The sequence below is a fragment of the Myotis nattereri genome, assembly GCF_964212035.1.
Source record: "Myotis nattereri genome assembly, chromosome: 8".
Lineage (NCBI taxonomy): Eukaryota > Metazoa > Chordata > Mammalia > Chiroptera > Vespertilionidae > Myotis > Myotis nattereri.
In genome coordinates this window covers 65064592-65089202 of record NC_138083.1, presented here as the reverse complement: position 1 = coordinate 65089202, position 24611 = coordinate 65064592, and the positions used below count along the sequence as shown (strand labels likewise).

Sequence of the window (24611 nt, the reverse complement as noted above, 5' to 3'; positions counted from 1 at the left end):
ACAGAGTGTTCATGTGTTTCATTTGTGAAAAATCACTGTTACACTTCAATAAGAAGCTAAAACGAAGCCGAACGAAGAAATGATTCCTTCTCTTGGCCTCTCCCCTTGGCTACACTCTCAACTCCTGCCAGTTCCCAATGGCGATGGGGAGAGAGAAGCACCCCTCACTGACTAGCATACGGACTAACCTAGACCTGCAATGGGTCCGACTGCTGAAGGAGTAGGTCTACCAAATGTGAAATGAAGACTGCCTTCCTGCCTGATCATTCCCTTTCTCCCCTCGTCCCCTAGTGCCTAAATGTCCCCCTGCTCTCTGCCCCAAAGCCTTACTTGGTAGTAATGTTCCTCTCAGAGAACACTTAAATAAGTTTTGAACAAAAGGATGGAGTGTCCCAATAGTTAGCACTTCAAGTTGCAGGATGGATGGGCAAGGAGTCATCTGAGCCTTTTTAACACCCCTGGAGGAATATAACATGCAATTGAAATGCAGGCCTGACTGGGTTTTGTGGGATGTTCCAATCTTGGCTCTGCCTTGGGCAAGTTTGTATCCCCTCTGTGCCTGTTTCCTCATCAAAATAAACTTAGCCCTATCCTTACCGCACAGTTTTTATAAGGGCTAAATGAGCTCCATATAAAAGTTAGAAAAGTGACTGACATAAGACAGGTGCTTAATGTTAGCTGACTTTGTCCAAGGTTTGCTGTCCCCAAGGAAGCAGGGCCCGGGAGTTCAGGGAGCAGAGGGCTTTGGGACTGACCCTAAGTCTCTCCAGGCAAACCTGGGCGTCCCACACTTGCTCAGAACTGCAGTGAGGAGCAGGCACACATGCTTCAGGGCTAAATGGGAGCAGAGGAGGAACCGAGGACACAAGGTGGAGGAGGTGGCCTAGCCATCGCCAGCTACATATGTATCTGTAAATAAGCCTACCATTAAATAAGTGTAGCACCCACTGCATCTGTTATCTTCAAGGAATCAGGAATGTTGCTGTCAGAGGGTGGAAAATGAAGAAACTTCGTATGAGATGTGTAGTATTTTATATAATAGCAATTAGGGAGATGATGACATCATATACCTATGCTTCCTAGCTGACCAATGGGCCAGTAAATGCCACAAGCGTTTTTGTACTTTATTTATACAGCCCTGGTCCCTGGATCTGGCTTCTATTTTAAAAAACCCAGAGAGGGTGGCAGTGACTGGTTCATGATACATCAATGACTGAGGTAGACAACAAAAAGTCATTTTATCAGCAGTGAAAAATAATGTCCTACTGAATATCCACGAGAATATTCACACTGGCATTTTCTCACACCTACGCAAGCCCAATCTTCATTAGAATACTTGAAGACATATCAAAATAACATAATGGCAATATGCTTATGAAGGCTGAAGAATAAATTACCAAAAGAGCTAATGGGATTGGAAATCTGAACAGCTAATAGCTGACGCTTTTTCTGCCTCTCCAATGATGATCAACATTGCACCTCGCCTCAAAGCCTGTCTCGCAGTGTAAACCTCTTTTCTGATGCCCTATCTATGCTATTAACACAAATGTAGACTGCAATCCCAGGTCTGGGAGTGCCCTGCGGTCATTCCCATGAACCACTTACATCACTGATCTGACAATGAAAAGCCCTATCTTTAATGGAAAATCACCAAATATTTAGACTGCAGGTGTATGTGGTGGGGAGGGGCGGTCCTACCAGCTTTTGCCTTGGTGATGGTGGGCAGGGGCCACCTTTTCCTAATACAGGTGCAGAGAAGGTAATGAGGCCAACTAAGCTCAAGGGAAAGGGCAACTTCCACAACTCCACATCTTCTGCTTCTTTCTACCCACGGCCCTGGACCTTGCTTTTCTCTCTACTTTCTATTACAACAGTTACTCCATCCTTTAGGCGATTCTTCCATTCTCCCAAATTATCCATGGAGTGGAAAGAGCAGAAGGAGGCTAAAAGCGGTTTATTATTTGCTTAGACTCAACTAAGACCATTAAATGAACAATGATAGGAAATAATAAAGCTTTCGTTTCTACTGAACTTTCACAATACTCTGGTACTTCCTCCAGAACTAAAATAAACCTGGATATGCAATACTTAGAGCTCACCACCTCCCTCTCCTCCGCACCATTACAAAAATCTGAGCTAGCTAGCTAACAGCAGCCACTATAATTGGAAGTACTATTATTTATTTCCCCAAATGACTCATGGCAATCACCACCAAGGGAAAAAGACTTACTTTTTGTAAACTGTTAACAGTTTGGTGATTGACAGATTACTGAAGAAACAGAAATTAGGTAATTCATGTTTCTTGCTAAAAGATTTGCTATTCCAACACCATAAACAATAACATATATAAACAAATTGAGAAATATACTTTTAAAACAAGTACTCAGGATTATTAGATAAATAATGTCTTCTAAGCGTGCTTTAAAGAAATTATTTTTGAAAGAATATGCAGTAATTGCTCTGCTTTGTTCAAGTTTTTACTACATCTAAAAACTGCCAAGTTTTCTAAATTGTGATGTGACACTATTTAGGACAACAGTTCACCTAGCTGTCAATTTTGGATGAGCAGTCAAGCAAGAAGCCATGATGACTGTAATGGTTTTGAAACAGCAAATGCAAATTCTGAATGGTGATGAGATGCTGGATGCTACCATGCAAAGTACATTGTAACTGAGGAGTAGATACTGCTGCTTCCTTGTGGGCTGAAAGGAGTAACGGATCTATAGCATGTAACGCGATAACCTAGATCTAACATGGGAGAATGAATCTGAAGTTGGTCAGCTTTTTTTTACAGTCACATCCTACAATTGCAGTTCCATATTTAAATCTGAGGATAATGTGCAATAGGTTTACATGGGAGAGTTTTTATTATATCTTGAGAAAAAAAGATGGCATTTTTGTTCAATGAAGAAAGGTAAATCTAATTATATTCTTGATACCTAGAAACATTAATTGGCAGGAATTTCTTCAGAGAAAGCCCTCCAGATCTAAAGCAGTTCTGTGCTGGCATCCAAAATGTTCTATCCAGTTCCAGAAATGTGTCATATTAGCAAATAAAATAGTTACTATTTGTAACGAAATGTAGTAACTGGCTAAAATTCTAGGTTAATAACTATTATGACCATTTAAAATTTAGTTTATCACTTTAGCGATACCTACTGAATACTTCTTACATTCAATCGTACAGATATGCAATCCATTTAATCTTGAAAAACCCTATATAAAACTATAGAAATGAGAGAACCCACTTGCAAACTATTACACTCCCTCATCAATTCTACAACTGCAATAAATTTAATACTGTAAATGGACAAAACAAATCAGAGCACTGTGGAAAGAATTCAGCAGCTTTAACAAGTCATATTGTAATTTTTATGAGCTAAGAGAGTAGAGGCAAATGGAATTCTTAGAACATTAAAAATAGATTTTAAAGACAAAGGTCCCAACTTATTCTTATATACACACACAAAAGTTCATCTGTCACAGACAGCAAATATTGAATGTATACACTGGAGTTTCCGGCACCATCCTGTACATTTAAAATAATTAAACAGAAAGTTGACAAATTTATCTAAGGTGGATCATTCAAATCTGTATAAGATGAAATATAGCTGGTTCTGGTGCTCACTGCTGCTTCTCAAATGCAAAAACCAAGTAAATACCTAAAAAGAAAATAAGTAAAGTTACAGTTTGGTTCATCAAATCCTCAGGGAAAACAAAACAATCTCAATCCTATTTATAATTTGGTGAAAATTCTTAGGCCTTCAAGCAGCTTTTAATGAATCATTTAAAAAGCAGATAAGGGATTATATGTGATGTTTATTTGAAAACAAATGTCAGTATACTCAGTGACGACATCACAGCTCCTGAGAAGACCAATTCAAAAGCTTTAAAAATCTCTAAACACAGTTTAAGAAAATTGAAGAATATAAAAGCAAAGAAAATTAAAACTAAAAAAATCTTAGGACTAATTTTTTTTTTATCCAGAGCAATATATATATATATATATATATATATATATATATATATATATATGAATTTTATTCAGAAAAAAACTAAGAAGAAGAATTATAAGGGATATATAACATGCATGTTAAAATTCCAATAACTAGCCGAAACCGGTTTGGCTCAGTGGATAGAGCGTCGGCCTGCGGACTGAAAGGTCCCAGGTTCGATTCCGGTCAAGGGCATGTACCTGGGTTGCGGGCACATCCCCAGTGGGAGATGTGCAGGAGGCAGCTGATAGATGTTTCTCTCTCATCGATGTTTCTAACTCTCTATCTCTCTCCCTTCCTCTCTGTAAAAAATCAATAAAATATATTTAAAAAAAAAATTCAATAACTAAATTGCTATGATGCAGGGCCTGGTAAGGAAAGTGAGCTAAAGGTTACATGATAATCGATGCTTAAAGATATTAATCTGGCCCCAATAATGATAGTCCTCCATGAATCCAGCCCCAAGGGCACTCTCTCTTAAATAAAATTTCTTACTTTAATGTGTATTCACTCAAAGACATCTAAATGCATTTAAGGTTCTTCATTCTGAACCCCACCTAAGGTTCACACCTACATCTTCTTAATACGATACCAATAGGTTTTATGGTAAGAAAGTACCTGAAAAGATGACAAATCATCAAAACATCACAAGGATGATCAGGGTGTGTGTTAGGACTTCATTCAACTAGTGATGACAGGCCACATAACTTAGGAGTCTTCACTCCTTTAGTTAACTTTTGAACAAGGAACATATGAAGGATGGCAGCCATGTAACATTCTCCTGATCCTTCAGCTTTTTGCCCTTCCAACCCAGCCTGTATGGACACCAGTCTTTCCAAAACACTACTTTGACTTTAGCCATGCTATATCTGCTCCGTATCTGCTAGTTCCCAATTTGATTTGATTTGATTTTGCGCAATGACAGGTGGAAAGAAAACAGGCAGGATAATCATCAACACTGTAGATTCTTCTAGAGCAGCGGTTCTCAACCTGTGCGTTGTGACCTCTTTGGCGGTCAAAGGACCTTTCACAGGGGTCGCCTAAGACCATCCTGCATATCAGATATTTACATTACGATTCATAACAGTAGCCACATTACAGTTATGAAGTAGCAACGAAAATAATTTTATGGTTGGGTCACAACATGAGGAACTGTATTTAAAGGGTCAGAAGGTTGAGAACCACTGTTCTAGAGGATAAGGAAGCAAAGTAATCTAAATATTCATCTAAGATTTAGAACAGACCAGCATTACTTAACCTTGCCCAGCACTCCAAGGTTGCAGTGCAATCCTGCCCAACCCACTCCCAAATACCTATATACCTACTGCAACCGCCCTCCCGCTACAGTCCTGTCCTTTCCACCTCAAGAGTCATTTAAAACCACTAAGATACAGTGTCTGATTTCAGAGAAGCAATTGTAACTTTCCTTTCTAACTCAAACATTCTGAAAGTCTCACTCATATAAAATGCTTTTTTGGGTAGGCATTTCAATTGGGATTTTAAGAAACAAATCTTGAACCACTTCTAAAAGCAACCCAGCAACAATTCTCTACTTCCCTTTCACATTTCAAGTATCTGTGTAGAAGCAGCAGGCTGGGGTAATAAATGTTTAATGATTAGACCAGTAGGAGTTCAAAATATAACTTCTTACATTTATTAGACTGTGAGACTAGGCAAGATACTTTCCAGCCCACAAAGCCTTCCAGTTTACAATAGTGTGCCTTATCAAAGAGTTGAGTGATCCCGAGAGCTATAACCTGACTGCAATTTGGCCATTGCTCCTTTCGTATTGCTTTTCACATTTCTAACCCATCTTCTCAACTGTCTGGGGCTATCTAATTCATTTATATGCTATCATTAAAGTCTGCAATGAATATAAACATACAGCTCTAAGCTACAGCCATCACACCATCAAAGCCTCCGACCAAGTTGTCTGCCCTCACACTGTGCTCTGGGACTGGTAGCATATCTAAGATAGCTGTGTCATCTCCAGTTTGGGGAAATGAAATGTGTAGGTTTATGCACACATCTCAGGTGTCAAAGAAGATTATGTCTCTACCTCTAGCACAGCTTCAATCCCTTTTCAACTAAGGGCACCAATATTCTGAGACAAGCTCAACATGCCTGCCCTATTTGTCTTCTTTCCTTTTCTTCTCTATCCAATTTAGCAAGTCCTAAGAAAATGTCTTTTCTGTGGGCTTCTATGAGGCCATGGTTTTGAGTATGGAACACTGTGACCTTAGCTAAGTTATTTAACTGCTTTCTCACCTGTGAAAAGTAGATATAATAAACAATAGTCTACTTTAAAGTTGTGAGGATTAACTGAGTTGCAACATATGAAAAGCTAAAAATAGTGCCTGGGCACACGTTAAACACTTGCTAATATCAAGTATTATTTTTTTTCTCAGGTTTCAGGAGTTTTCATTAAACTTTCTTTCACCTATTTTTCCCATTATAGTAACTTTAGCACTTAAAATTGTTTGCCCAGCTAGTGCATTTATTTTGTCTGTTTCTTCCATTAGATAGTACACTCCTGGAAGGCAGAGATGATAACTTATTTTCCTTTTTATTCCTTCCCTAAAGCCCTTTCATAGAACTTTACGTAAGTCAACACTCAATGTTTATCAAATGGATTATCTTTGAGTAGTATTTATGCCTTCAACATAATTACCAAGTACTTAAATGAACAGTGAAAACTACCTTTTAAGTCCTCAGGGCAACCACATAAGGGTATTACCATTATCCTACCAGTAAGGGAGCTGACTTCCTCAACATCAATTTGCTGAAGAACCTCAAGACTTCACAGATTTGTCAGGTCTCTGACTTCTCTTCCAAAGACAGGTACCTCACCTTACAGTGTCTCCATATCAGGCCTGTTCCCACCCTCTAAAATATTTCCTCAGTGCTCCTTCACTAAATATCTAGTATCTATTATGCCTTCGCTGTCAACATCAGAGTGGCCAAAATCAAATAAAGTACATGGAAGTGTTCTATAAGCCACAATTTCCGACAGAAAGCTGAGGTAACGCCATCAAATACAAAGGGCTATGTAGTTAATGAGCAGGCAATGAAAATGTTTAGGAATGTTCATAAAAGTTTATATTAAACAATATTCTGCATATATTTTCTCTTGGCACTAAACAGCTGTGCAAACAGGGAATTGGACATAAATAGGGACTTTGTATAATTAAGTACATACACAACCTAATGTGTCAGAAAAATTCTCAATTTCAGATTTTAATGATCACTTTAAAACAATCTTTGAAAATGTCAGTAAATCTACACTGATGATATACTCACTTGTAGCTTCCCATTCTGATTTACTTAAGGTACCCTAAAATTACAAAAAAAAAAGAAAGAAAGAAAAGAATATTTCAGATTGAATATGGAAGTACAGTTGATCTTTGAACAACACAGGTTTGAACTGAATGGGTCATGTATATGTAAATTTTTTTCAATAAAACATTTCCTTTTCTCCAGCTTACCTTATATAATACATTTAACATATAAAATATGTGTTAATTAGCTATTTACGTTATCAGTAAGGCTATTAGTTAAATTGGGCGGGGGGGATGAAAAGTTATACATGGATTTTCAACTGTGCAAGGGGTCAGTACCGCTGACCCCCATGTTGTTCAAGGGTCAATTCTATATATATGCACTTATTTTTCAATAATGGGCAGAGGTGTCCAAACACCATCTTTGCTATAAATATACAAATTACTATAAATATTACTGTGACCTGACATAAAATAAATTATAACCTTTAACACCACCCTCTCAATACTTCTGCCCTCCTGCCAAATTCTCTAAACCACTACTTCTCAACTGAAGGGTGAATTTGTGTAAAGAGGGTATTTGTGTGTAACTAAAAAAGCATCTAGCTTGTACATTTAACTTGGAAAATAAAAAAAAAACAAATGCCTATCTCAAAACATCAAACAGCCCTAGAAAAAGAAATAAAATTTTTATGTTTTTACAGAGAAATCACCAAATGAAGTACATATCATGCAAAGGAACTGAATTATATTTAAAATAGTTATCAAAATATTAAAAAACATTTTGATATAGTAATGTAATGGCTAACGCGATATAGTAGCAATTCTAGCAACTAATGTAATTTTGAAGAATTGATTAATGTAAACAATATTCTAAGATGCCAGCAGAAATGTGCTATGAAAATATATATAATTTCTATTAATGACAAAGTTACAGATTCTACAACTGTGTTACTGTCGTGTTCATAATAAGAGAAAATGTAAACTTCATGTAGAAGTCAGTGAAAATGAAAATGTAATTTTTCACCATCTGTTCATGAGCACTGAATTTTATCTATGGAACACCATGGAATAGTAGAACCTAGGTTAAGATATAATGATATAGCAAGAAAACTCAAACTAAGCCTCTTAACATTTTCCCCATCTTTACTGCTTCATATATAGCACTCCATTCTCAATTCACTGAAGTATGTTTTATTTCACAGTCTATGGTTAAAAAAGTCATGAAAACGTAGGGGAAACAGATTAATGTGAATCTGATTTATAACTCAGTAAACCCACATTCTGTATACCCAGTGGTTCTCAACCTGTGGGCCGTGACCCTTTGGGGGTCGAATGACCCTTTCACAGGAGTCGCCTAAGACCATCGGAAAACACATATATAATTACATATTGTTTTTGTGATTAATCACTATGCTTTAATTATGTTCAATTTGTAACAATGAAAATACATCCTGCATATCAGATATTTACATTACGATTCATAACAGTAGCAAAATTACAGTTATGAAGTAGCAACAAAAATAATTTTATGGTTGGGGGTCACCACAACATGAGGAACTGTATTAAAGGGTCGTGGCATTAGGAAGGTTGAGAACCACTGTGTATACCAATGAAATAATTTCCTAAGTTTCCATATGTACTTATTTTCATTTTTTCAGAAAATATGTTAAAATTTGAAAACTTACCAAAGGTAACCTTACTTGACTATTCTTTATGTACTGTGCTGCATGTTCATAGTCATCTGCCTTTTCAGAAGCAAGTTTGGAATTCTCATTTGCAGGATATGGCTAGGGAAGCAAGTCAAACTCCTTGTTAAAATATCACACTGAAATTTACAATGCAGAATAAACATACTAAATCACTGAAATAAAATAATTAGCACAATAATTCCCAAGTATTACTTCAGGAAGACATACTACATATACTTGTGAAATATATATATCCTATATAATAAAAGGCTAATATGCAAATCAGCCAAACGGCAGAACAACCAACTGGTATGACATGCACTGACCACCCGGGGGCAGACACTCAACGCAGGAGCTGCCCCCGGGTGGTCAGTGTGCTCCCACAGTGGGAGCGGCACTCAGCCAGAAGCCTCTCCTGCCTCCGCAGCAGCACTAAGGATATCCAACTGACAGCTTAGGCTCGCTCCCCATGGCTCCTGGACTGTGAGAGGGCGAAGGCCGGGCTGAGGAATACCCACCCCCCTCCCCCACGTGCACGAATTTCGTGCACCAGGACTCTAGTATATATCCTATCTAATAAAAGAGAAACATGGTAATTAGTGTACAACCGCTACCCTTCCCATTGGCTAATCAGCGAGATATGCAAATAAACTGCCAGCCAAGATGGCGGCCAGCAGCCAGGCAGCTTGAAACTAACATGAGGCTTGCTTGCTTCAGTGACAGAGGACTCCAACGTTCCCCGCCTGCCCTGCCGGCCTCTGAGCCTGCAGTTTAAGAAACACTGTAACAAATATAGAAGCTAAACAAAACCCCAGAAACCTGCTTTCAGCTAGCCGGGATCTCAGAGCTGGAGTTGATACAGAGTTTCGATTATAGAACTGAAACAAACCAGATACCTACTTTCAGGAGTGGAGGCCTAAGAGCTGGAGCCTCAGAGCTAAAGCTGGCCCAGAATAAAAAAAAAAGAAAAAAAAGAAGCAGTTGGGAGCTTCTGTCACCCGCCAGCCTGAAAAAAGCCCTCAGCCCCTCACCCAGACTGGCCAGGAACCCCAGTGGGGACCCCCACCCCGAAGAGTGTGTGACCAGCTGCAAACAGCCATCATCCCCTCACCCAGGCTGGCCAGGCACCCCAGTGGGGACCCCCACCCTGAAGGGTGTGTGACCAGCTGCAAACAGCCCTCAGCCCCTCACCCAGGCTGGCCAGGCATCCCAGTGGGGACCCCCACCCTGATCCAGGACACCCTTCAGGGCAAACCAGCCGGCCCCCACACGTGCACCAGGCCTCTATCCTATATAGTAAAAGGGTAATATGCCTCCCAGCACCGGGATCAGCGGAGCCGCGAGGCCTCCCGGCACCGGGATCAGCATGACAGGGGGCAGCGCCCAAACCCCCTGATCGCCCTGCGGCTCTGTGTGTGACATGGGGCGGGACCACAACCTCCCTATCGGCCCTGCTCTGTGCATGACAGGGGGCGGCGTCCCAACTCCCCAGTCGGCCCTGCTCTGAGCCCGACCAGGGGCTGCACCTAGGGATTGGGCCTGCCCTCTGCCACCCGGGAGCAGTCCTAAGCCATAAGCCAGCAGGTCGTTATCTCCTGAGGGGTCCCAGACTGTGAGAGGGCACAGGCCGAGCTGAGGGACGCCCCTGTCCCCCCCTCCCCCCCAGTGCACAAATTTTTGTGCACTGGGCCTCTAGTATATATATAAAAAGGGTGGCAGGCAGCAGCCGTTATGGTGAACTTGATCATAATCAGAATATTTGAAGTTGGACTAAACTGTACCATCTAATCACCACCAAGGACCACTTAGCAGCAACACTTGCAGCTCTTCTGACTAAGTCAAAGGCTTTTTCTGTTACAACACAAAGCTGAAGGAAGGTATTATCAAATGAGCTAAATACTAATTTGAGCATTATAGCTATTTAATAGCCACGGAAGGCATGAACAGCAATTAGAAACAATACAAATGAAAAACTCTAGTCAACAGAGAACCCAGTGAGTTTAACAAGATAAGGAAAATAATCTAGCCTCCCAATTATAGGTACTCTCCATATTCTCATAAGCATCTGAAGAAGGGTCATCAAGAAATGAAAAGGGGTGTGTGTGTGTGTGTGTGTGTGTGTGTGTGTGTGTTTTTAAGAGTATGCTGGCCAAATATTTATTCAAAGTACCCCAAGCACTATTTATAGGGCATTTTAACTAATTTCTCTTTATACTATGAAGAATAGTGCTTTAGAAATACATGTAAATCAAAACATAAATTACATAGACCCGTCCTTGAGTGTGGCTCTTCCTAAGCCTTAGGAGTACCCTAATTAAGTTAATAACAATGTACCTAGAGAGAGAAACTAAGATGGCGGCATAGATAAACACCGGGAAATAGTCGCCTCCCACAACAATTGAAAAATATCCCAAAGGACGGAGCAAACATCGTCCAGAACAACAGGAAGGCTGGCTGAGTGTAATTTCTACAACTAGAAGAAAAGAAAAGCACGCTGAGAGCCAGAGGAGCTGCGGAGGCTGAGTGCAGAGGTACGGCGGCGGCTCGCGCGCGCGGAAAGGGGGTGGCACCTGAGGACGCGGCTGTCTTTTTGAATCACAAGCTCCCGACTGCTCTGAACTCTGGTTCTGGGAAGTCTCTGGGGACCCAGGACTCATACGGGGAGAGGCTGCTCTGTCAGGCGGCAGCGGGCGAACTTGAGGGCGGATTTCCCTCAGAGGTGCTTGCAGCCGTTACCGGGACACTGAGACGCGCGACTCCGGGCTCGGAGAATCAGCCATAGCTTCTTTCTCCGCCCTTTTGACTCCCTGAGACCCTGCCCCACCCAGGCTGCAGCAGAGGCTTTTGCATGTGAATGTACCTAACTACAGCCCAGCCAAGCAGACCCGGAACTTCCAAGAGAAGGCCCAAGGCCCCGCAGCGGCTTGCATTGCTTCACAGCTGAGCCTCTTCGTGGCTCCGGCTGTGTGGCCTCAGGCAGGGGCTGAATTAGCACCTCCTTAGATCCAGGAGCCACTGTACCCAGTGGTCAGAGGGGGACCATTCTCCCACTTCAGACACAGCTGCTTCCCACAGCCAATTGGCCTGGAGGTCAATTCCTCCCAGTGATCCTACAACAAGCGAGGCACCAAGAGTGCACCAAGAGTGTCCACCCCAGGTAACTGGGGAGGCTGAGCCACTGGGCCCTACAGGACACCTGGCGCGCAGGGCCACTCTATCAACACAGGGAAGCAGCCAAAATGCGGAGACAAAGAAACAGGTCACAATTGGCAGAAACGGAGGAGGACAGACGACTGGATATAGAGTTCAAGGCCACGTTTATACGGTTTTTCAAGAATTTTATGGAAACCGCCGATAAATTTAATGAATCCCTCAAGGAGTATAGTGAGACCATGGAGGACATGAAAAAGGACCAACTAGAAATTAAGCATACACTGACTGAAATAAAGAATACTTTACAGAGCTCCAACAGCAGACAAGAGGATCCCAAGAATCAAGTCAAAGATTTGAAATACAAAGAAACAAAAAATACCCAACCGAAAAAGAAAAAAGAAAAGAGATTCAAAAAATATGAAGACAGTGTAAGGAACCTCTGGGACAACTTCAAGCGTACCAACATTAGAATTATAGGGGTACCAGAAGGAGAGAGAGGGCAAGATATTGAAAACCTTTTTGAAGAAATAATGACAGAAAACTTCCCCCACCTGGTGAAAGAAATGGACTTACAAGTCCAGGAAGTGCAGAGAACCCCAAACAAAAGGAATCCAAAGAGGACCACACCAAGACACATCATAATTAAAATGCCAAGAGCAAAAGATAAAGAGAGAATCTTAAAAGCAGCAAGAGAAAGACAGTCAGTTACCTACAAGGGAGTACCCATCCGACTGTCAGCTGATTTCTCAACAGAAACCATGCAGGCCGGAAGAGAGTGGCAAGAAATATTCAAAGAGATGAATAGCAAGAACCTGCAACCAAGATTACTTTATCCCGCAAAGCTATCATTCAGAATGGAAGGTCAGATAAAGAGCTTCACGGATAAGAAAAAGCTAAAGGAGTTCATCACCACCAAACCAGCATTATATGAAATGCTGAAAGGTATTCTTTAAGAAGAGGAAGAAGAAAAAGGAACTCTTACCATTTGCCACAGCATCGATGGAACTGGAGAGCGGATAAATACCACAAGATCTCACTCATTTGTGGAATATAATGAACAACATAAACTGATGAACAAGGACTGATCCAGAGACGGAGAGGCTTTGATTGGACTGTCGGGTCTTGGAGGGAAGGTAGGGGAGGGTGGGGGCAAGGGGGAAGGATCAACCAAAGGACTTATATGCAAGCATATAGGCCTAACCAATGGACACGGACAACGGGGGGGTGAGGGGATGAGCGGGGGGGGGGGGGGGGTGGGGGGTAGAGGGTACACATATGTAATATCTTAATCAATAAAAAAATATAAAAAAAAAACAAAAAAAAAAACAACAATGTACCTACCTACATAGTTTAAGTTTAAAAAAATTTGGCTCTCAAAAGAAATTTCAATCGTTGTACTGTTGATATTTGGCTCTGTTGACTAATGAGTTTGCCGACCACTGACATAGACTATTTAATATAACAACTATCTACTCTATAAAAATTATATATTCTTTACCAGCTAGCAAGAAACAATTTTAGACCTAGATCTCCCTGACAAATGTGTAAGAAAATGATCCGGGAATGTCTACTGTGCTATCTTCTCTTTCTTTTCTTTATAAATATCCTACAGTGAGTGGAGGCATTAGAAATTTAACTATTTGTTTGCTGTTTAGAAAGTATTTGGCTTTTTGGACTTCCATATTGTTACCATTAGCAACTATACTCTTGATCGCATCTTAACACAAGATAGAAGAAAATCGTTTGTGGTCACTAAATTCTTTTTTGAACTTTTAACCCCACATTTTATATTTTCATTGCATCACGAAGCTTCAAAACTTTAATTTGAATGTCTGCCAAACTATTCTGTTGTAAATTTTTTCTTCACCTTACCAGTATAATCAGACTCCTCCATGTGATTATTTGCCTGTCAAACATCTAGTTCAGGGGTGGGCAAACTTTTTGACTCGAGGGCCACAATGGGTTCTTAAACTGGACCAGAGGGCCGGAACAAAAGCATGGATGGAGTGTTTGTGTGAATTAATATAAATTCAAAGTAAACATCATTACATAAAAGGGTACGGTCTTTTTTTTTTTTTTTAGTTTTATTCATTTCAAACGGGCCAGATCCAGCCCGCGGGCCGTAGTTTGCCCACGGCTGATCTAGTTTCACTCCCCTATTGATCATTTTCAAAGACCAAATAATATCACTATGAAGTTCCAAAACTGATTTTTTTTTTCTAAACTTGCTAAAATGTACATATCCTATGAAGTATCTCCTCTCAAAGCAGTTACCTTTCCAGGACTGTTTCCAGGTGTGAAAAAAGAAAAGAGGTGTCAGGACTTTATAACTATAGTTCCTTGGCTTATGTCTTTTCATTCTTCCTTCCATCTGCTACACTGCTCCAGGAGAGCAGAGTAAAGTTGTACTGGTTCTACTGCTGAAACTCTGAAGGCTGATGCCTTTAGGAAAAGACCTTTTATAGCAAACATCAGAAAACAGATCCATTTAAAATCTGACCTGGACAAAGCAATAGCTTCCTGACTGCTCTTTCTGCCTCTGGTTTTAATATTTCTCAAACCATGCTACCCCAGTCATATTCTCATTCTTGTTTGGTCATGTCCTCTCTCACTCAGTCCTTTATAGGCCTGCAAAAGTGATTTGGTGAAGAAGTAGAAAAATAACAAAGGACTTTTTCAAACTACATACTATTATTGCTCATTTATGTCCCCAGATAGCCACAGTAATAGGTCATATCCTCAAAGGAAGAAGACTGGAGACCTACTGTGCTAAGAAATACTGAGTTACCAGTACTTCCTCAAACATGTTCTGCTCTCTCATGCTTCTTTGCCTTAACTCTTACAGTCTGCTTTTCTTCCCAAAAGGCCCTCTTATATACTCACTACACTTTATTTCATTACTGCAATTCTCACATTGTACTGAATTATTTGCTTGTATGTTTATCTCCTTAATACACCATAAGGTCCTCAAAGAAAGGGGACCATTATCCCATACCTCAGTGTCCAGATGTATTTTTGAAAAAAATCCATTACACAAATCAATTTATTATCCACACGGGAAAAGAAAGTATAAATAACTGATTACTGTACATGCAAAGCACCATCAAGTAAGGATGATAGCAGGGGTGGGGAACCTTTTTTCTCCCAAGGGCCATTTAGATGTTTATTTCATCATTCATGGGCCATACAAAATTATCAACTTAAAAATTAGCTTGCTATATTTGGTCAAACATTTAATTAACTCACCCCTAATGCCTTAGCAGGGCCAGCCCAAATTATTTCATGGGCCTTATATGGCCTGCATTCCCCACCCCTGTACTAAAGGCATGTATGTGTGTAGTGATTTATGCATATAACGTTTTGTAATTTTCTCCTTTTCCTCAAAACTAACAAAAATAAGCCCCTCCTTCTAATATAAAGTAAATACAAACATGCCTAATTCCAAAACAAGAAATATGACCCACAAAGAATATGACATTTTAGTGATTAATAGTTTTAAAAGACAATTTAGGATTTAAAAGTGACACTCCCACCCAAAATCATGGGGGGAGGGGAAGGAATGCAACTACAATAGGAGACTTTTCTTGGAATACACCTATAAAAACTGAAGAAAATCTGAATGTTAATAGCCGTGTGACCCCAAACAAGCTACTTACCATCTCTGAGCCTCAGGCTGCCCATTTAAAAATAGAAAAAGCGGCTGCTTTGCCTACTTCATGCGATAATTGAGAATAAGTAAGAGTAGACTTAAAATACTTTTAAAATATTCTAAATTGGATGAACCCTCTAAAGAAGTTTAATGACTGATTAATATGACCACTGATCAATAACAAAAATGCTCCCGACTATGATCCATCCAAATCTTGCTAGACAGTCACAAGGAACAAATTATACATGGTATGAACTTGTCTTGGATCCTGGCCAGGAAGGTTTTAAATTACTGATTAACAAAAGGGCATTAGTGTAAAGAAGTGGTTCCCACCTGGGGATGATTTTGAACCTAGGATATTAGGCAATGACTGGAGACATTTTTGGCTGTCACAACTGGGCGGGGGTGCTACTGATATCTAGGGATACTGTTGAACACCCTACAGTGCACAGAATAGCCCCTATACCAAGCAATTATCCAGCCAAAATTCCAATAGTCTTGAGGTTGAAAAATCTTATTTTAAAGAATTACTATCTAGAAAATAAACTTTGATGACAGCATCACTCATTCATTCATTCATTTACTGAGCACCTAACCTGGAAAGTTTGTGTTCCAAGCTCTGTCCTAGGTGCTGAAGAGTCTAGAGCAGTGATGGCGAACCTTTTGAGCTCGGCGTGTCAGCATTTTGAAAAACCCTAAGTTAACTCTGGTGCCGTGTCACATATAGACATTTTTTGATATTTGCAACCATAGTAAAACAAAGACTTACATTTTTGATATTAGTTTTATATATTTAAATGCCATTTAACAAAGAAAAATCAACCAAAAAAATGAGTTCATGTGTCACCTCTGACACGCGTGTTATAGGTTCGCCATCACTGGTGTAGTTACTGGTATAAATAATCTCTGTAATATATCAATATTCAGTGTCTACATGGCCTTGAAAGAATCTCAGAAGCAGCCATTGTTTTCAAAATACTTACCTCCAGGGCCTGCATTCGTTTTAACAGCATTTTATTTTCACTGTTCTTAATCTTTTCTTCATAGAATTCCAGAAATGTTTTTTTGTAGACGAGTTTCATATTGTACTTCTTCACCATTCTGTCCAAAAAAAATATTACATAATGAAAAGGCTTCTAAAATATTTGCAATTTCTCAACAACTTACTTTCACACAATAGTGACATCTTCTGGACTTTACTAAAAAAACTACCATGTCTCCTTCATACATTCACAATAAAATGATGCAAAGTAATGATGCGTAATATACCACTAACCATGTCTATGAAAAAAAAGTCTTCCAAATCTCAATGGGTCATAGGGAGCTCTCTATTAATACAACCAATGGGTCAGGAACCAAAATGAAAGACCATGAGCTGGGAATAGAGCTATAAGGAACACTTCTCTATAGAATCTATTTTATTTACCTTCATTTCTATAGAATCCTCACAACAGTATTGAAAATAGCTGCCAACCTCCTTCTTAAAATATTCTTCCTCTTGGGTTCTATGGCAAGTTGTTGACACTATTAATTTTTATCCCACATCTTGGGTTGCTTCTTTAGTTTGTTTCACATGTTTCTTTTACCCAAGTTTAGTTGTTGAAGAGTTTGGCTGAGAGCCTTTACTCATTTTCACTCCCCTGATTTTACCCAGCATGCCAACAGCTATCAGTGCTCAGCTCTCTCTTCTATCCCACGCATTTATTCTACTGCTTACTAGAAATCTCCACCAGGATCTGGCATAGGCATTCTCTAACGTCCCATGTCCAAGGCTGACTCCCACTAGATTCTTTGCCAACCTTTGCCATTTCAGTAAATTTAATGATTCATGCCAGAAATTCTAGGAGTTCTCCATATCATCATCCTCTCTCCATTGCCCACTGTATTCAACATGCCACTACATCCTCTCATGCTATATAATAGAAGCCTAATATGCTAAATGTCCACTAAACCAATCAAAGCATAACATGCTAATGATATGCTAAGGCCGCTCAACCATTCTCTATGACGTGCACTGACCACCAGGGGGCAGACACTCCGACTGGTAGGTTAGCTTGCTACTGGGGTCCAGCGGATCCGGATGGAGTGAGATGGATAGGACATGCCCTGGAGCCATCCCGTGGTCCCTCCTAGCTGGCCAACCTCCCGAATCTCTCCCCAACCCTGATTGTGCACGGGTGGGATTCCTCGGCCTGGCCTGTGCCCTCTCGCAATCTGGGACCCCTCAGGGGATGTCAGAGAGCTGGTTTCTGCCTGATCCCGCAGGGCAGGTTGAGTGACCCCACTGGTGCACGAATTCGTGCACTGGGCCTCTAGTTAAACTATAAAATGTACTTCCGTGGCTTTCCTTCAGCTTCTTTAACTAGCCAAACTCTTCTTCACTTCAGGTCTTTCATACATATTGTCCCTTGTGCCTGGAAGATTCTTAGCCCCAGTCTTTAACTGGCCAACTCATCCTTTAGATCTTGACGTAAACATCACTTCTTCACAGATGGCTTCCTTAAATCCTCAATTACATTAGTTCTCCCAGTTATATCTGTGTGTCTGTGTGCCACCCCTGCATTCCTATAGCCCCCCTTGCTGCATTTGCTAACGTTTATAACTATGTATCTGTAGACATCATGAGAAAGCCTAGGGATGATTCCAGGCAGCAAGTAAAGGAGAAAAGGAAAAAACAGAAGAAACACCTGGAAAAACCCTAAGGACTTGTGAGGTGAGGGGACAGGATGAAGGGAAACATATGCAGGCCACTGAGATTTGTATGTAAAAGGCATATGTAAGGCAGGATTTCCTGTATTAAATTAGCCCTTCTTGGAAAGACAACATGAGTAAAGATAAAAATCTTTTATATTTCAGACAGTTCCTTTCTGTTACAAATCTCCCAAGTAAGCTTTTAGAAATAAAACCAAGCTTTATACAAAGCCCAGCCAGTGTGGCTCAGTGATTGTCGACCCATGCACCTAGAGGTCACCAGTTCAATTCTCGGTCAGGGCACATGCCTGGATTGAGGGCTCGTTCCCTTGTACGGGGTGTGCCAGAGGAGGCTGATCAATGTTTCTCTCTCATCAGTGTTTCTCTCTCTCCCTCTCCCTTTCTCCTCTAAAACCAATAAAAACATATTTCAAACAAACAAAAAAAACCCCCAAGCTTTACACCTCAGAAATATCATAATTACAATGAACTGAAACTCAATTTGTACAGGTTTGCCATATGAAAGCTAATTATATTTTTATTCAGTTTTTTAATGAAATGGCAAAAGGGCATCTCAAAAATCCCTGTACATTGTTGGAAATCTGTCTCACAAAATGAATACCCATTTCAATAATTTTTAAAAATTTAGATATTAAAGTGATGACTTGTGACTTTTACATCTATTATCATCAGGCAAATTAAGTAGAAAAGATTGCTAGTGCTTGCTTAGCACTAAAAAAAGTTAACTAAAATCACCATCTTTGTTAATTAAAACATCAGGCTAACATATTAAACATATGAAACAACACATTAAAAATGTGTTTAATTCCTTATATTATGAAGCTGAACAGTACCATTTCCCAAAAGTTAACTAGTTTTAAGAACAAATATGTGATTTAAGTTTTTTAATTTTACAGTTTATATTTATAAGTTGCGCTTAGTATTTTTCTCATGTTGTCACAGTCCACCTCCATATATCGTAGAACTCCTGAAAATCTTATACCCATAATTTTACTGTCTGACTGAGATAAAATTCAAATAGTCTCCAACTAAAAGTAAGCAGATAATAAAGCTCTTTTGTTCCCTCAGTTAAAAAAAGACTTTTGTTTTTAAAAAGTAGGAAATAAAATTCAGTCAACTGGCTTACATATAAGTTGACTCTTCCCCTCTCCCTATCCAGGAAAAGCCTAAGACTAAGGTATCGCATAAGGCCTTGAAGCCTTACCTGATGAAGTCTGGTACCCCAACTTTCCCCGTGTCTATAGGTCCCCAGGACTCCTAGAAATTCAGGTGCATGAGAGAATGCATTCCTGAATCAGGATTTTATTATCAACATTGCCTATGAGACATAGGAGATTTCAGAGCTACAGTGAAATATAAAACGTTTAATATCCATTCCTGTAAAAAGGATCCATTTGATACTGCCAAGTTACTAGTAGTTATTTTTAAAAAAATCTTTTGCTATTTGTAATGTCAAGTATTTTTGCCATAAGTTGAAGGTAACAGACTCCCTTTCTTACCTACAAGATAAAATAATTATAGGAATAAAAGAAAGCTAAGTAAGGCTGTAAGAGACCTATGGCATCAACCCTGGATTTGAGGGTGTTTTTTTTTTAAAGCAAGGCTGTATTTTTCCTTTGGGAACCTAGAGGAATGTCTAGAAATACAGATTTCCCCTTCCCCCTTTTTCCTCCCTGAAGGCAAAAAGAGAATAGCAACAGATAAAAGACATTCTTACTCATTTAGTAATGGAAAATAGACCAAGAATTCAGGGACATCCACAACACCTTCCAAGCTGAAGTCATACTTGCAGCCAAATAAAGGATAATCTCCTTTCTTCTGAAATTTCACAGTATATATTTCATTTCCAAATGATTCTGTTTCTGAAGCTTCAAGGCGTCTTCTATATTTTCCCCAAACAAAAATAAAAAAAATTAAAATTGTTATCAGTTCAGATTTATCCTGATTATACACATGAAAAAAAAAAGCACCACGATGCAATTTTAAAAAGACAATCGATTAGCTTTTTTTGGTTAATCCTCACCTGGGGATATTTTTTTTCTATTGATTTATTACAGAGAATGGGAAGGAGGGAGAGAGAGAAACATTGATATAAGAGAGACAAACTGATTGGTTGCCTCCTGCACGCAACTTGACCATGGCCAGGGAACCCAGTATGCGCCCTTGACCGTTCCACCTACGGGCCAACACTGAACCACACCAGCCAGGGCTGATTAGCTTTTTAACCCAATTTCAGCTACTTCAAAGAAGTAATGTACTAGAAGTTCACTAACAATCACACTCAATAAAATTAGGGTAAAGGGTAAGGTTCATTACCACGAAGGTTAATTCTCTGTGCCTTGGAATCTGATGTGCAGCTTGTATAGCACTATAACCTTTGTTTGGCTCAATATAAGATCAACCTCCAACTTACACATTAAGATGCTTTAGAAGTTCATCTGTAAATCTGTCTTTTGAACTTAATCTTGAGTATCTACTCAAATAAACTATCAAAATGTTTATCAATTTTAAGATCAACAAGGCATGTTTTATAAAACTCTCTGGTAAACATTGCTACTTTAAAATAAGCTTAACACTGAGTCTACTGCAAACCACAATACATGTGCAAGTACTTACATCAGTTCAAAGCTATTGGGAGTGGTCCCAATAAAATAGCCCCCAGGGCTAAGTCTCTCACAAGCATTTCTAAGCATCATGTCAGCCTGATCATAGGACTCAAACGAGTAATGACAGACAAACTGACAACTGCAGATGTCAAAACGCATTTCTGGGTCACGAAATTTGTCAATCAAAAGTTCCTAAAGCAAATAAAAATGGGTAAATATGTTAAAGTCCAACATAAAATTTTTTTTACCAAAATAATTTCTATAATCAGGGTCCTTAAAAGTAGACATGCCCTCCAACTGAGCTATCCTTTCTTTCATGTATAATGAGGATCATAATGAAATCATATTTTCATTCTTGTTCAGTAGAAATTTGATTTCCATTTTCATAGCAATTTTTAAAAAGTAGGGATTCTGAAATCATATTAAAATGTATCAATCAAATATGACATGTAAAGGAGTTGATCCTTTTATTTGACTTTATTGAAAATAACACTGAACAATAACTTGGATTAAAAAATTCCCCGGAAAAAAAATTTCCCCGAAGCTGGCCTTACAGACATTTAAAAAAAAATACAGATGTTTTTAAAGGTTTCCAACATTCTAGCAGTATACTACCACTTTTCCTCTCACTTTCAAAACTGCTAACAACACATGTACGATGATTAAAGATATCTCTAACAGTTTAATGAGCTAACAAGACAAAGAACAAAGTTCAAGATGAGACTTTCACCATTCAAGTGTCTTTGTAGTTGTTAAATTTCATAGCTGTTAAGCAATTCAGAAACAGATAGAAGGTGAAAAAAAACCACAACAGACTATAATATATTGGGAAACTACCCTCATAAATTACAAAGTGAACAAAGCAATTCAGTTCTATTTCAAAACACTGGAAAATAAATCTTGCCCAAATGAGAAAGCAACAAGTGATTTCAAAAGTTCAAATTATTAAAACCAAAAAATTCTCAGTGGATCATTAAACAAATTGATCATGACAGAATTTCTAGTTAAAATGGAAAATGTGTAGTAAGGTTTTTTAATGTTGCAAAATACACTTTTTAAAAAAGCTAATTTTTAAAACAAATCATTTACCCAAATTAAATATATAAAAAAATAAATTGACAAAATTTAAAAAACCTTGTACCTTTGAACAATCAGCAGTTATAAATTCTGCATTGAAAATATATTCATTATCCCGACGATTTTTCATGTCCTCATACCGCTGCTGACACTGTTTGACAGAAACATCAGCAATATCTGGAAGGGGAAGGAGTGTTAGTAACTGTCAACGAAGACGCACAGAGATAAACTACAAAGTAAAGATAGCACAAATCCATACATTAACCCCAAGGGATAAACTTCCGCATGAAATCTAGCCATAGTACAAGCAAAAAGTTCCTATTTCCTTCAAAACAAAAGAGAAGTCTTTGTTCCTATTATTTTCAAAAGACATTTAAAAAAATTCTATAATCATTTTTAAATGTTTATTCAAAGTTAAAAGCAGAAACTTAGAGCAAAAGCAATAGTGGATAAAATGGGGGCACCTTATCATGAATACAAGGCAGTGGCACTAAATGGTATTGCTAATACTTATATTCTTCAGCACTATAAGACTAGCATGAGGGGGAAAGCCAGTTTCATTTAAGAATATCCTTGATAAAGCAGTAAAAATAAATTTTATTAAATCTTGGCTCTTGAATACATCTTTTTAATATTCTATGTAATGAAATGGAAAGTAAAAAAATATTTCTACTATATAACAAAAGTTTAAACAGGACTGATGTGACTGTGTTGTGAGCTGATTGGCCAATTTTTTCATAGAAAAGTATTTTCACTTGAAAGAACTGCTGACAAAGCAGTTATTCAGACTTGGTAATAATACATCAGTCATTATCTTGAAAATAAACAAAGTGAGCCTATCACTTCATCAAAAACAATGGGCATATTTTTTACCAATGATAAAATTTGAGCTTTTAAGTGAAAATTACAATCCAGAAAAACTGACATCTACCACCATGAGCTGAGCATCTTGCCATTACTTCTCTGATTGGTGGTGATACTAAACAAATGCGATTTCTTGATATCAACATAGAGATCTGCATAACTTTAGTGAACATTATTTTCGAAATATTACAAAATTTCATGGGGCAAAACCATTCAAAGTGCAAGATAAATCACTGTAATTAAATGTAACAGACTATGAAAAGTTCATTATTATGGTTTCAGATTCCACACTGTGGATTTTTAAGGAACTTGTCAGGTTTTGATATAATATCAAAGATGAATATCCTATCTGAAAAGGCTATTAAAATACTCCTGCATTTTTCAACTACTTATCAAATAAAATAACAAATCACAACATACTGAATGCAGAAACAGGTGTGAGAATCCAGTTGTCTATTATTCCAGACTCTAAAAGAATTTGCAAAAATATTTTTAAAATGCCAGTCTTCTTCTAACCTACTTGGCTCTGTGGATAGAGCATCGGCCTGTGGACTCAAGGGTCCCAAGTTCGATTCCGGTCAAGGGCATGTACCTCAGTTGTGGGCACATCCCCAGTGAGGAGTGTGCAGGAGGCAGCTGATAGGTGTTTCTCTCATCGATGTTTCTAACTGTCTATCCCTCTCCATTCCTCTCCGTAAAAAATCAATAAAATATATTTAAAAATAAAAATAAATGCCAGTCTTCTTACTAAACTTTATTTTTTAATGGTTTAAAAAGATTTTTAAAATTCTGTTTTAATTACTATAATCAATTGATATAGCCACACACACAAAAGCTTTCTGGGACCCACAAGCATTTTTAAGTGTACAGTGGTCTTAAAAGCAAAAAATCCAAGAAGTGCCAATTTAGGCAATACTTCATAGGTAGTGCTGTGCACTTCCTATTACTCATCACATTGGGAAGAACATGATGCCTGCTTGTTCTACTTTAGTGTTCAGACTGACCAGTTGGTCCAGGTACTTGATTCATTCAGTTAAGTTCCTTTCAACTTTACCCAATAGCTTTATCATCTGTTTATGATTGTAGCTTAGATCTATTATTTCATCAAGGTAGAAAAATTGTGACTTTCATCATTCCTCCTAATTTTTCAATAAATTGACATTTTCCTTTCTGACCATTTGGTTACCTTGAAATACGGTTCATATAGGGTAAGGAAGATAAATACTCATTCTTAATATACAAATTTCAGAATGAGTAAGTTTTGCAGTAACCTCTAAGGGTGAACATTATGTCATTTTAAAAACACCCATCTCATGCATAACCCCCATATAGCCTTAAATAAAATATTTTAGTGTCATTTTGATAATGAGATCCATCTTATTTTCCATTTTCCTGACTGAACACAAATTATTTTTTCCACACCATTATTATCTTACCGGTACAAACTAGCTTGTTAATTCTTCCCTTTTTCCATTTGAGCAAATCTCCACCTTTACCACATCCCAGGTCCAAAACAGTAATGTCACGTGTTTTTTTCTGTCGCAACTTTTCTAAAAATTCCCCTAAAACAGAGAAATAAGTCATAA

General features: G+C 38.6%; 1 protein-coding gene across 1 annotated transcript in view; it reads right to left on the bottom strand.

Annotated features, from left to right (window-relative positions):
• Nucleotides 1-1862: 1862 nt before the first annotated feature.
• Nucleotides 1863-24611, bottom strand: part of RNMT (RNA guanine-7 methyltransferase) — a 50201-nt gene continuing 27452 nt past the window's right edge. Inside the window, exons 6-13 of the mRNA XM_081096895.1 lie at nucleotides 24462-24587; nucleotides 22226-22338; nucleotides 21095-21276; nucleotides 20196-20360; nucleotides 16750-16867; nucleotides 8962-9063; nucleotides 7296-7329; nucleotides 1863-3662 (exon numbers count right to left, since the gene is read on the bottom strand). Coding sequence (XP_080953021.1) covers nucleotides 3625-3662; nucleotides 7296-7329; nucleotides 8962-9063; nucleotides 16750-16867; nucleotides 20196-20360; nucleotides 21095-21276; nucleotides 22226-22338; nucleotides 24462-24587 — 878 coding nt within the window. The 3' untranslated portion in view covers nucleotides 1863-3624. The remainder of the gene's footprint in view (nucleotides 3663-7295; nucleotides 7330-8961; nucleotides 9064-16749; nucleotides 16868-20195; nucleotides 20361-21094; nucleotides 21277-22225; nucleotides 22339-24461; nucleotides 24588-24611) is intronic.